This window comes from Marmota flaviventris, chromosome 8 (assembly GCF_047511675.1).
Source record: "Marmota flaviventris isolate mMarFla1 chromosome 8, mMarFla1.hap1, whole genome shotgun sequence".
NCBI lineage: Eukaryota > Metazoa > Chordata > Mammalia > Rodentia > Sciuridae > Marmota > Marmota flaviventris.
Genome location: NC_092505.1, coordinates 49525467 through 49538981, shown reverse-complemented (window position 1 = coordinate 49538981; position 13515 = coordinate 49525467). Strand labels below are relative to the sequence as shown.

Genomic DNA, 13515 nt, shown 5'->3' with positions numbered 1-13515 from the left:
TGCTTCAAACCCTACTTTAAAATACTATTTTAAATCTTGGGTTCTCAGACATCAGACTGAACCAGTTGAAAGGTTATCAGTTAATCTCTGGATGCCACCCTAATATTTCTGATTATCATCCAGATTTTCAAACTTCAAGTCTCTGTTATTTCAAAAAGGCTACTGCTATGCAAAGGTCTCTTCTTGCTTGATTGTAATCAATCATCAATTGTAGGGAATTCTCTTAAAATCAGATCAATTTATCTGTATCATGTCTGAGTAGTTCATTATTCTCAAACATTATAGGCAACAGTCAATCTTTAGAGACATCAGCTGAGATTGGAGATAGTTTTTTCCACATATAAATTTTTAATATTTACTATAATTTAATTTAATTGGTAACAAAAGCAGCTTAATTACAATCTAGATTCAGTGTTTACAAAAAATGTTTGAGTAGAAATAACTGATGAGATTTTACTGGGCAAAATAATTACCATAAAATATAAAAAAGTTAAAAGGAAACAGTCTACAAGGGCATTTATCTTCAAACAAGCATTTATTTTCAAAATAATTTATAAAATAAAGCAATAAATTTACTTGCATGTCTACTGTATAAAGTAAAATCTGTAACTATATTATCCAAAACACATTCTTTTGCTTTATTTCTACTGCAGAGCTCCCAGTTAATTATTGATTATTCATTTATCAACTTGGCGGTTTTAGAGGAATAATCCCAAGATAAGCTCTTCTATCACCAAAGTAATCCTAGGTCATATCAGAAAGAAAGCAGACATGCACACCTCCTCTAACTGATTTAGGCAAAAAGAAATATTGTCACTCAAAAAAAAAAAACCCACACCATCATTCTAACAAAGGTGCTTTCTCCCCACTTATAGATAAGTAGATTAATTCATTTATTGTTTACTTGCCTCAAGAACCAAGGCCTTGGCTCAAAATAAGCTGCACCTTACCAATAGTTAAGAGTACTATTTGGTTAAAATTATGTAAGTGCAGTGTATCAAAAAAGATTAAATCAGAAGCAAATACATACACATTCTGAAATATACTTTATCCAAAAGATAAAGTTAAAAAGTGAAAGAAATAAATCTTGATATATAATTAAAATCTGGACCATTACATAAAATGTTCAAAGTTTAAAGAGAGGGAAGGAGACGGAAACCTACAAACAGGAATCATTTCTTCTTCCTTTACCCCAAATAAACATAAAATTATTTCCTATTATTAAAACTCAGCATAAAACATATATATTCCATATTTAATTTTAAAATGTTTAGAATATTTTTCCATGAATCTATTTATCTACATATTATTTTTCCAAAATTTTTTGCATAATCAATTATTTTCCAAAATCAATCCCATTCCAAAAGGATAAAAGAAATAAAGACTAAGAAAATGTCCAATAAACATATAATTGTAAACAGTTACACATGTTATTCTAATTTAGCAATTTTATAACATTATATGCAATTCTCCTATAGCTTTAATATGGATTTTGCTAAAGGAATGTACTGAAATCAACAAACTTCAAATAACCCCACACATAGTTTTGTGGACTCTAATTTCCTACTCTATTCAATATCCTCCCCTATGTAAAAATTAGTCTCCTGAAGATTTTCATGAGAAAGAAGATTAATAAATAAATTCAGAAAATCCTGTATAATTTGATTCCTCTTGGAGGTCCACAATGCTCATGAATATATTAAGGTCTGTGGAGTCCTGAGGAAAGGAAATCATCTTGTTTTATCTAGATTGGCTTTCACCACATGTATTTAACAACAAAACTTTTTCTTGGAGACAACCCTTGAATTATTATTTCAGAGAATATATTTGAAGAAAATGGGCTTGTCTAATATTTCCAGAACCACCACATAACATTTTTGCACTAAGATTAGTAAAAGTACATCTATTTAGGTAATTTTGTATTTGCTCCTCTCATGCTGCCACTTTCAAATCTTCCAAATGGTAAACACTTTAAAAATCTTTCAAGACTACCTATAAGAAGAATTCTGTTTTATACTTACCTTTCTATAATGCTTGTCACTTTCACGATCTGTTGCTCTAAATGCCGTTTCTCCAGGTGAACCTTAAAAATATGCAATCCTTTAAATCCTTTAAATATGCAATCCTTTAAATTCATAGCCTAAGCTAAATTCCAAACTATGTCTCATTAATCAAAAAGTAAATTGATTTTAGAGCAACTCAGAGTCAAAGCATCAAATCACTTTTATTTTCATATAGAAAACTTCTAAAAATCACAGCACATATTTAACTTATTTAAAAACTATTTGGCTAAAAATTATAATAAAAAAAATAAGGAAATCTTTGGTAAAGATTATTTTACATGAGAATACTTACAGTTCAGACAAATACCACTGTCATCAAGCCAAGTATATAATACAAAACCAAATTTAATATGTCAACCACGACAGGGCAGATGAGACAAACTAAAATTACTTTTCATTTCAATTATCAAAAATAATTATATGTTTCAAGAAAATATTTTGGCTAAGCAAATTTTAATAGGTTTAATCTTATACATACATATTTAGGAATTTTAGTTTTATTGCAAAATAATTACTTTATTCTCTGCACCTAAAGGATAATGAGTTTGCTTAATATATTTCTGGGGTTTTAAAATTCAGCATAAGCAGCATTATAATTTTGGTCCGCAACTTTATTTGCAACTAGTTTATTAGAAGCATTTAAAAGGCATGTTAAGGTCAGCAAAAATGTCTTTTTACACACCTAACAAGAGAAGTAGGTCAGAAGCTTCTATGACTTCACTAACCAATTTGTGACCTGTGAAAAATTAGCAGAAGGGGAAATAAAAATATAAAATTTAATAGGAATGGCAAACAAAGGTGTCTGAGATCTCAGATTTATATCACAATAGGGTAGTAATTGGGCAAATATGCCAGGATTGGCCTTATAAATTCTACTTGTTATGGTCCGTGAAATTAAATTTTGTTTTAAAATCACCATATTGGCTTTAACCAATTATGAAAAGCAAATACATAGGAAGTCTCATCTACTTGTCAAGAAGTGGTGCTATGTTTTTCCCTCACTTACTAAAAGTCAAGCATAAATTTTCAGTTTATTGAGCTAGAAAAATATTCAAACCACTGTATAACAAAATTTAGAAGTTTACCATTTTCAGAAAACTTACTAAATATTTTAATTTAAAAGATGGAAATAAGCAAATACATGTATACATTTTTCTCTGCAGTTCTTAAATCTCTAAATTAGATCAAACGGGTCCTTTGTTACCTGTGGTGAAAAAGTCCTTCAATAAGCTGAGGCTTTCAACAATCTTGTCAATGTCTGGTGCTAACTTTGCAAGGTCTTCTGAATTAGGAAGGGCTTTTCTAATTTTCTCTGAAGAAAACCAAAACACATAAATAGTCATCAACTGTCTCAAGAATATGACAGCTATTAATCTAAGGGCTATAAAAGTATTAATTTTCTTAATTCTCAAAGGAACTCTACAAAATTGCTACTATTGTCAACTCCATTTACAGATGAGATAATGGGGCATACAACAAGGAAGTAGGGGAACCTGGGTTCAAGCCCAGGCAGGTTGCTTCGGAATATAGGTTCTCTGGCCAATGTAGTGGGAGTAGCAAATGTATTATGTTGAAAAGTACCCCCCATGAATATTAGAAAAACAATTTGAAAGTGTGCTTTTCCAAAAATGCCTAGTCAACATATAACAGTTTTATTTTTAAGAAGTGCTGTGAACGAGTGCTTACAGAGATTAAAATTCCAACTCCATTTACAATTAAGACAATGTCTTAAAAAGGAACTGAGGAAAAGAATTCAATAAAAATATTTTTTAAATCACCATGAGTTACTGATAATAGCTGATAAATATATTTTTTTTCTCATCTACTTATTAAAAAGGGGAGAGGCAGTATCTGATTAGGAGGAGAAATCATTCTGAATACTGACAGACTTTTAAGGAACATGGCTAAAAGCAGAAAAGTTGTGTGGCAGAATGGAAATGCTGACAAAATGTGTTAAGTAGAAAAAACAAAAAGTGCATGTCCTTATGACTGTATAATTTTTAAAAAGAAACTAAAATTCTAACCACATACAAATAAGTACAGTTAAAAGAAAATGTTTTCTATAAGGATGGTGGCAGCTGTGTTAAAGTGATGGACTACTAAATACTTTTTTTTTTTTTTAAAGAGAATATTTATTTTTAGTTTTCAGCGGACACAACATCTTTGTTTGTATGTGGTGCTGAGGATCGAACCCGGGCCGCACGCATGCTAGGCGAGCGCGCTACCGCTTGAGCCACATCCCCAGCCCTAAATACTTTTTCATACAACTTTTTTCTTTGATATTCTATTATTTTTATTGTTAAAAGAAAACTACTACATATTAAGACTCAAAACTTAAGAAACTATCTCAATAAACTATTTCTCTTTCCTAAAGAAATAACCATAAAAAATATTTCAATGTTAATGATACGAACCAATATCAATATACTCATCAATTTCCCATACAATGTCAGGCACAATCCATTTATAATCACTAAGGTCTGGTATCATATCTTTCCACTGATCAAAAGTCTAAAAGATAAGAAAGCATGTTAATCAGATATTCTAAATACCATATAAAAAATGTAAAGAACAGTTATTTCAATTAAAACACATAAATCTATAAAGACCAATGTATTGTATAATGTACTAAGCTTTGAGAAACAAATTTACATGGCTTTAGCTCTTCTAAAAACAAATCAGTAGGCAAGCATACAAAACATGTAAATACTCCTCTACCAAATATAGAAAATAAAAAATTCAAAATATGTAACTATTTTAAGCTGACTTCATATTGGCATTAAACAACACCATGGAGAGCAGCAGGAAGATATATCAGGAGACTGGACACCTTCTCTCTGAACCCAGAGCTGCCAAGAAGTGGCCCTGTGAGCAAGCTACCTAACTTTCCCATCTAGGCTCAATATCAAACCTATATTTCTTACTCTCAGCTCAGGGACTTTCCTCTAGGCTTTTTTATCTCCTATAATTATAACTAAGATTCAGAAGGTACATTCCTTTTAGCATCATTAAAACAACCTGTTACATGGTAAAGACACACAATAAATGTTTACATCAATTACACTTAACCACACTAAAAAAAATGACTTAAAACTACAAAAATTCAAACTAATCATACTGGAATAATTGGAAAACCAGTAGGAAAGTTAAACTTACCTTTTTAGCTGTATAGCCACCTCCAACAGCAGATCCCAGTATAAGATATCGAAGTTTTAAGAGCCTTGCAGCTAACCGTGCTGGCCAAAAATTCCTGCAGGGCTGGTAGCCATATTTAATTGGAGAAAGTTTCAATTTACGTAAAGGAAGGTTTGTTAGAGAAGAGAACTGTTGAAATGATGTCCTTAATTGGGGTCTTTGAAACTTTAAGATAGGATAATGTGAACAATAAATACTTCGTGAAACCAGATGCAGTTTTTGGAGTGGTAAGCTTCCTTTTATTCCAGAGTTATGTTTCACCAAGGATTGGCAGACTTCACTGAAACAAAAAAGTACAGGGGTGGTAATGGCACAAAGGAAATAATATAACAAAGCAATATTATAAAGAAGAGACACATGCACATGTGACCAACCACAACGAGTCATACAACTGTTGATATTTATTTATTTATGTTGATATTTATTTATGTTATTTATGTTGATATTTATTTTGTTGAAGACAAAAATGCATGCAAAGTTTTGCTTTTAAGCACAAAAACTGTGGCAGTTTAAAAAAGTTATTCTTTTATCTACGTCTCCCAATTCTAAAATAGCCCAGGGATGGGTATTTTAAAAAATTATTCAGTCCCACCTAGGAACCTGGCCCCCAGAAAAACGAAAGTAGCAAAAAAGCCACCCCAATCTCCAAAAGAGAACAGAACCTACATGTACATGTTAACTATATGAGCTCTACCCTACTCTCCATCCAGAAGAGAATGAAAGGCTACCAACAAGAACCACATGCCTGAGCTTAACACACATTCATAGTTGCTTACAAATGATCCGAGCCCAATTTTAAGTAGCTTTAAAATATTAATTCATTTAACTACATGGAACTTGAAACTTCTCAAGAAAAAGAAATTATGGAACATAAATACAATGTTGTAAAGGATAATAGAAGGAAAGTGGAATCTCTCCTTCCTAAGTGCCAGACATCATGCCAGATGCCAGTCATTCCCCCCGCCCCCCGTTTTGGATATCAGGGATTGAACTCAAGGGCCCTTGACCACTGAGCCACATCTCCAGCCCTTTTTAGTATTTTACTTAGAGACAGGGTCTCACTGAGTTGAATAGTGCCTTGCTACGTTGCTGAGTCTGGTTTTGAACTCACCATCCTCCTGTCTCAGCTTCCCCAGCCACTGGGATAACAGGCCTGCGCCACCATGCCAGTCATTTTTACAAATAATACTTACTGCTGGGTAACTCTTAGAAAAACCCAGTAAGCCAAGTACCTTCTTTCACAAATTTGCTTTTTAAAACTATGTCTTCCTTAAGGTAGAATGAGTAGTAAATGGTGGAAAAGGATTGAAAGTAGGTTCAGCCCGACAATAAAGCCCAAATTCTTTCCACAACAGACACTGGTAAGCAAGAATGTGAAAAGCAGTAGATGCATAGATGCCCCAGATAGGAGGCTGCGATAACATTTTTTTGGGGGGGATGGGGGGTGGGGGAGAACATGTAAATTTTTTAGGGTGTGGTATGAATTTTCAGGAAGAAAATGTCATTACATTTAGGTATTGGTACACTTTAGCTCAGAATCATTAAAAATATGTGTTTCACCATTATATAATATGGAAATGAGTCTTATTTTCCTCTATGGGTGAAGGTTATATATAGTATTGTCCTTGTGAGAGAGAATGAGTGCCTCCACTGGTTCCTCTTTGTACCCAGGGACTGAGACCTAATCCTTCAGATCAGGGTGGTTTGCGGGAGTTACCTTGTGTTGTCAAATGAATCAGGTTCAGCCTTGCAAGTCAGGCATCCACCTGAATGCATAATGGCGATAGAGGGGAAGCATAGGAGGAATGGAGGAACTTTAGATAGGGCAAAGGGGTGGAAGGGGAAGGGAGGAGGCAAGGGGGTAGGAATGATGGTGGAATGAGTTAGATATCATTACCCTAAGTACATGTATAAAGACACGAATGGTGTGAAAATACTTTGTGTACAATCAGTGACTTGAAAAATTGTTCTCTATATGTGTAATATGAAATGAATTGCATTCTGCCATCATGTGTAACAAATTAGAATAAATAACAAAAAATTCAAATTAAAAAAATATATAATCTGGGAAATTGAGATGTGTTTATTAGTGACTCACAGGCCATGGCTAACCTATATCACAAATAACTTTAAGAGAATGCAACAGTGACCAGAAAATGACCTCTACTTTACTGTAATGCTAACATATCCAACCAGGAATAAGTTGAGCCTAATTTTCATAGCCTATGGTGTATGCTAAAGCACTCTTTTAAGAATCACTCATGTGTAACCAAGGCAGTGACATTTTGAAGTATTTGCTGCCACCTCTGAAACTGTCAGGATGACAGAGTCTTGCTCTGATTCGAGATTCTATAAGAAATCTCAAACTCAGAAAAACTGAGGAAAAATAGAGTTTAATAGTAGGAGAAAATACATATTGCCAGATCAGGCACACTGCTTATTTGTAATTATACATGTAATTGTTACTTCTGATCACAAAAACTTTCTTTATAAAAGTTGGCAATCATTTTGTATTTTAAAAAATAAAAAAGCTCTGTCTCAAAATAAACCATAATTTCTACTGTCTTGTAAATATAAGTCCCTGTCTTCTTTTATCAATCAAGAGATTAAATTCTTCTGACATTAGACTCTGCATATCTATAAAGCAAAACCTCATCTTAGCTTCATATTGCTTCTACCCCAACAATCATTAACTATAAAAATTAAAGACAAAACAAATCCTTCAAATCAAAGGCATAGTTAAGTGGTACAAGAGTTAAATTTCTGAGAAGAATTAGTCTAGACAGTAATTAAAGAAAGTATGATAACAGTGTTAGTTAAAAGTGTATCAGGAGGGAAGTGAAGAGGTGGCCTCATTTCAGTTGTACCCACTGCATCTACACCATCCTCTTCTTTCTTCCCATGTTAGATTACATCAAATGCTCCTCTTCCCATTGAAGGTAAATCCCTAAAAGGTATTCTTGCCCTATCCTTTCAGTTTCTCTCATCTTAATGAGGAAATCAAAACCTCCTAAACCAAACTACTTTATTAAAAGCTAAACCAACCTGGTTTTCACTTCTACCATTCAATGAAACAACTTTTACTTAGGACACCAAGACTTCCAAAGGGCATTTTCTCCTAGTTTTTTCAGCAATGTGAGACAATCTTAACACTTCCTCATTGTTGGAACTTCCTGTTACTTGGCAGTCTCTAATTTTACCCCTATCTAACTGGCCATTCCTTTTCAGTCTCTTCCTCAACTACCTTTTAAATGCTAGGAGTTTGTTTAAGTCTTAGATCCAACCTACTTCTCTTTTAACTTTCCCTAGGCAATCCTATCTACATCCACTTCCTCAATTACCATCACATACTCATGTTTCTCAAGTTTTTGTCTAATACAAATAGGTAAGTTCCGGTTGCTTGTATCGAATTGCCTACTCAACGTCACCACTTAGGGATCAAAAAGGTACCTTAAATTCAATATGTCCAAAATCTTGGACATTGACATCTCTCCCATCCTCCTAAATCCTGACACTTCTACAGTATTTCCTATCTCTGAAAATGGTATAAGCAGCCATCTACTTAATTAGTCAGAGTTGAGGATCCCTTTTTGATACATATTTTTATCCTTACCATTACCAAAGCACTCTCCGGAACTCAAATCTGGTCATTATCATACACCTGCATCCATCTTTTAAATAGATCCCCTGCATTTAGAATAAAATCCAAACTGCTGGTCTATAATGCCCTCCATAGTATGGTCTCTGTCTCATTCACTTGCCTCAAAGCTCCACCCAGACTAATTTTCATCTAATTCTTCAATGTGCCATTCTCCTTCCCATCTTAAGACCATGAGACCCGCTATCTACTTGACTCTTGCTACTTACTGATCACAGTTTCACCTCCAGCATTCCCTCCCTTCCCCTGAGCCTTCATTATAATGTGAGTCCCCCTGCTACAGCTCTTTCTGTACTTTTCCTTCATAGCATTTATAAATAACTACATAATAATGTAGTTATTGGATTAATATTGGTCTCTACCAGTAAACTAAAATCTACCAGAAACAGCCTCTTGGCTGTTTACCACTATATTTCTATGGTCCTCACTGCCTCACAAAGATAGACACTCAATAACCTGCTGCATGAACACAGGTTATTGGAATAATTAAATTACAAAAAAACAGGCCAAAGAACCTACCAAATGCTAGCAGAGTAAGCGCTCAATAACATCACTTCAACATAATTTGCACTAAACTTCACTACTGTATAACTCCTTAACCTTTGAAAAGTCATTTGCATTTCTTATAAAGGAGTTAATCCAAATATATACCCAACAAGATGAACTCCAGTACTGAGTTCATACCTAGGATGTTTTTGCTTTTCATTATTTTCTCACAAATTTCTAAAATTTCTATTTCGACAATGATGGCAATAATAACTATGGGTGAGAGATAGGGACAGGGATAGAGTATTCAAGTATTTCAGTTCAGTAATTACAAATGAAATGTTCATCAATTAGTTCTCTGGAAGAGATAACAGACTTTATGCAAATCCTAATACTTAAAAAGACATCCTCAAGAATTACTTCTAGAGCTTCCAATTCAAAAGATAAATGTTCATACAGGAGGGGATTGCTTTTTACAACAAGATTCTCTTGAGATACAGTGGGAAAAAAAGAGAAGCAACTGAGATTTACTGAAGCACTAACTGTGGAGAAGGATGTATGGGTCACCCTCTAGTCCATTCCAATCCAGCCAAATGTTAGCTACACTAGTTGCCCCAAGGCTGAGAATCTGTCAGAGAAGAAGGGACGAGCTAAGTCCATGCATGCATGTATGTGGGAACTTCCCAGAGTGAGCCTCTAATAGTATTAGTATATGTAACAATTTCAGGTCACCCCTTTACTCCCTAAAATGAAGCCTGCAAGTTGATATATCAGATATCTAAAACATAGTTTGTTCAAAGCTCTCTCATTCAGGGGTATCCTGCACTGGCATCTATACCAACTATTGCCCATCAGGTTTAAATATAATTTAGGTAACAGACTCTAGAAAACCAGCAACTCTTAAGATGAGGACTAAGATGTCATTATTAGTCCTGGAAAAAGAACAGATATGAAATCCTTATTAGGATTTTCAGGAAGATCTGTGAAAATATTACAGACATAAATAAGAGAATGTTGTTATTCAAAAACTATTTTTTAAAAATAGCAAAGAACATCAGAAAGCTTACTGAATTAAACATGCTTTTAAGAGTCAAAAAGAGCTTAAATACTAAAAAGGTAGTTCGTGGAGATTAAAGTTGCAATGGCCAATATATTTTAAAAAATCAAAACCAATAATGGAAAATAAATTAAGGAAATCCCCTAGAATGTTGAATAAAGCAAAAAATCAGGAAAACACTAGAGAAAAGTTAAGTGATATAAAGAAGAAATATGCAAAGAGGGTGAGAGGATGGGGTGAAAGCATCCACTAGGTTCTGGAAGAAAGTATGAAAGCTTCTGGCTGCAGTCTTTTTTTGTATACTATCCTTCAAGTTAAGATCAACTTATAATGTAAAGATATATATAAAATGTAGAGACACACACATACATAAAGATGAATGTGTAGTGTACATCCACATATTAGAGTACATGCATTTTTTTTTTTAACAGATAAAGGATACAGACCATAATTTGGAAATAATGGACACACAGGATCAACTTAAGAGGACTAATAGTCATTTTAAAAGTGCCTAGAAAGAAAAGAACAGGAAAAAAAGAAAGAAAATAAGGAAAAAAATTTCCCAAAACCAAAGGAAGATAATGGTCTATTTCACAAAAAGGCCCATTGAGTGCCAAGCCAGTTGGTGGTGAAAAAGGAAACCTATATCTGAACAAAAGCCCTGAGAAATTTGAGAGTATAAAGTGGAGATCCTAAAAACTTCCATGAAGGGAAAAAGAGACTGCTATATGCAAACAAAACTAAAAATCAAAAGTGATGCAAAATAGACTCCCTACTCCAAGAAGTCATCTACTTTCTTGCCTATCTATCTTCTCTTTTAAAACAACAATTGCAAATATATAGTTTTCATTAATTTTTCATAAATATTGCACCCAAATAAATGCTGGTCATTGGTCTTCTCACAAGTCCATGAACATGTGTTTATATATGTATGTCAAAAATGTTTAGGTTCCCACCTGTTAAAAAGTAGGAATTTAACTGTACTCCTTCATAATATGCAAAGGAACTATTAGCAAAAGACAAATTCCACAGTTTAAGTTTTCTGACTTTCCACAGCTCCATTTCTTCTGGTAGCTAAAATGTGCTGTCATCACAGGACATTTTTAAGCCAAGACTCTATGGCATCCATAATAACTTTAGAAACAACTTAGTCCAACAACACGCAGTTGAATAAAGCAAATAGTACCAGTTATAAATTAGTTTGTCTTTAAATTCAATTTTGAAAATTTTTCCTACACATCTTAATTGCTCCAGAGTATGCTGTTTTTTGCAGTCTCTTCTTTTTTATTTAAATAGATGTTTCCCCATTAAATAATGAGAAGTAGAAATACGAAGTGTGCAAATAACTTACTTTGGTGCCAAGGACTGAACTTACTCAAAAATTAAAATTCTATAGGATTAAAAATAACTATGCAATTATTCTAATTGACTAACACTGTAAGTTCTGCATTTGCACTTCAGTTAACTTTCAAAAAACGAATGGATTGTATTCCTTATAAACACTGTAAATTATCTACACCATTAAAAAAGTTCTGAGAAAAATTCAAGGCCGGTGTTTAGAGGTGGAGTTAAGAGGAAAACTTTTAGAGATGGAAAACTAATATTTTTTTTCAATCTTGCTTGATGCATATTCCTTCCTATTAAATGCCTTCAACAATAAGTATGAAAGTTATCTAAGGTTATTAGAACAAATTATATAAAAAAGATAAAATCAATTAATATGCTTAGTATGCATATAGTAATCCACAAAAATGAAAAGATTTCTATGATTTCTTATGTAGGAGTTAAACAGGCCAGAACAACAATGACTGTATAATTTGAAAGGTAGCGCAACATTCGCTTCTTTTGCTTTAAAATGCAAGTCTCAAGTCTCTTCCTTAAACACTGTGAAAATGCTTCTTCGAAGATGGCATCTCTAAATACCATCTCTGACACCATGTGCGTCACTGTTCTAGATCTGACTCCCAACAGAGGGTTAGGCAAACAGGCAGAGGCCCTTTCGCCCTGCAGAAAAGCCTAAGAACTACAGGTGTAAATGTACACATGGCATGGAGATGGAAGCAAAGGTAATTAGGGAAAGCGCACAGAAGGCCATACATGGACAAAGCCAGAACAGACATGGAGAGAATTTGAAAAAGAAACAAGTGAAGGCAGAGATAACAGCGAGGTCACAAAGGTGTAAAGGACAGCGACAAAAGGACAACAGAGAAGGGCCAAGACAGGCGTCCTGAGTCTTCAAGCTGGTCAGGTACGACGGTCGAAACCGAAGCCAGCCAGCTCCGCAGATAAGCCTAGTCAGAGCTCCTGTAACTCGGGTCCTCAAAAATATCCGGGAATTCTCCAACCGCCCTCGGCTTGAACAAGGCGTTCTCTGCACATTCTGGACGTAGTGATGGGACAATCCTGGCCCTGAAATACCGGGGCCAGGTTGGAGCCCGCACTTACCAGGCCACGGCGACCCGACGCATTCGCCACATCTCTCCGGCGTAGAGGTCACCCAAGCGCCGAGACGGCCTCGCGGGAGCCCCCGTGTCAGCCCCAGTGCGGCTCTTGATCTAAGAATGACCCAGGAAGAGGCCTCGGTAACAAGGGCACTGAGAAGCCGCTGAGGCCCTCCCAATGGCGCATGGACTTCCGCAAGAGCCTGCCCGGCACCCGTATTCAGTCCGTCACTGAAACCACCACTCCGCCCATCCTAGGGAAGCAGCACGAACAGTCCGCGGGGCCTGACGCATGCGCCCACAGCCTGTAGGCGGGAGCCGTGTACTCGGCGTCTCCCCACATCCCCGCCCTGCCCTCGTACTTTCTGGGTTGAAAGGCTTGGAGAGGGAACGAGAGTGGGGCGTAGTAAAGGGCATGAAATCCGTGTTGGTAAATGCTCACTGTGGCAACCAATTAGTAAGTGTTGGGTATTAAGGAAAAATAAAGGAGCCCAGAGACTACAAAATGAATACGATAGAGTAATTGAATAGAATAATAAAAATTAGCAATTGCCCCTTCGCCCTACTTTTGTAGCCCTTCTTTGTTTAAAAGCACTTTCATATCCTTGAAACAAT

At 35.0% G+C, this 13515-nt stretch overlaps 1 protein-coding gene across 4 annotated transcripts in view; it reads right to left on the bottom strand.

Annotated features, from left to right (window-relative positions):
* The window catches only part of Opa1 (OPA1 mitochondrial dynamin like GTPase), an 83827-nt gene extending 70697 nt beyond the window's left edge, over positions 1-13130 (bottom strand). For 2 of the 4 annotated variants that reach the window (XM_027935975.3, XM_071615196.1), the window contains exons 1-6: positions 12905-13130; positions 5220-5538; positions 4478-4574; positions 3268-3375; positions 2746-2799; positions 2022-2083 (exon numbers count right to left, since the gene is read on the bottom strand). In XM_027935975.3, the coding sequence (XP_027791776.3) occupies positions 2022-2083; positions 2746-2799; positions 3268-3375; positions 4478-4574; positions 5220-5538; positions 12905-12936 (672 nt within the window). In that variant the 5' untranslated portion in view covers positions 12937-13130. The remainder of the gene's footprint in view (positions 1-2021; positions 2084-2745; positions 2800-3267; positions 3376-4477; positions 4575-5219; positions 5539-12904) is intronic. The other 2 variants (XM_027935972.3, XM_027935973.3) reach the window with 2 other exon arrangements.
* Between the last annotated feature and the right edge of the window lie 385 nt (positions 13131-13515).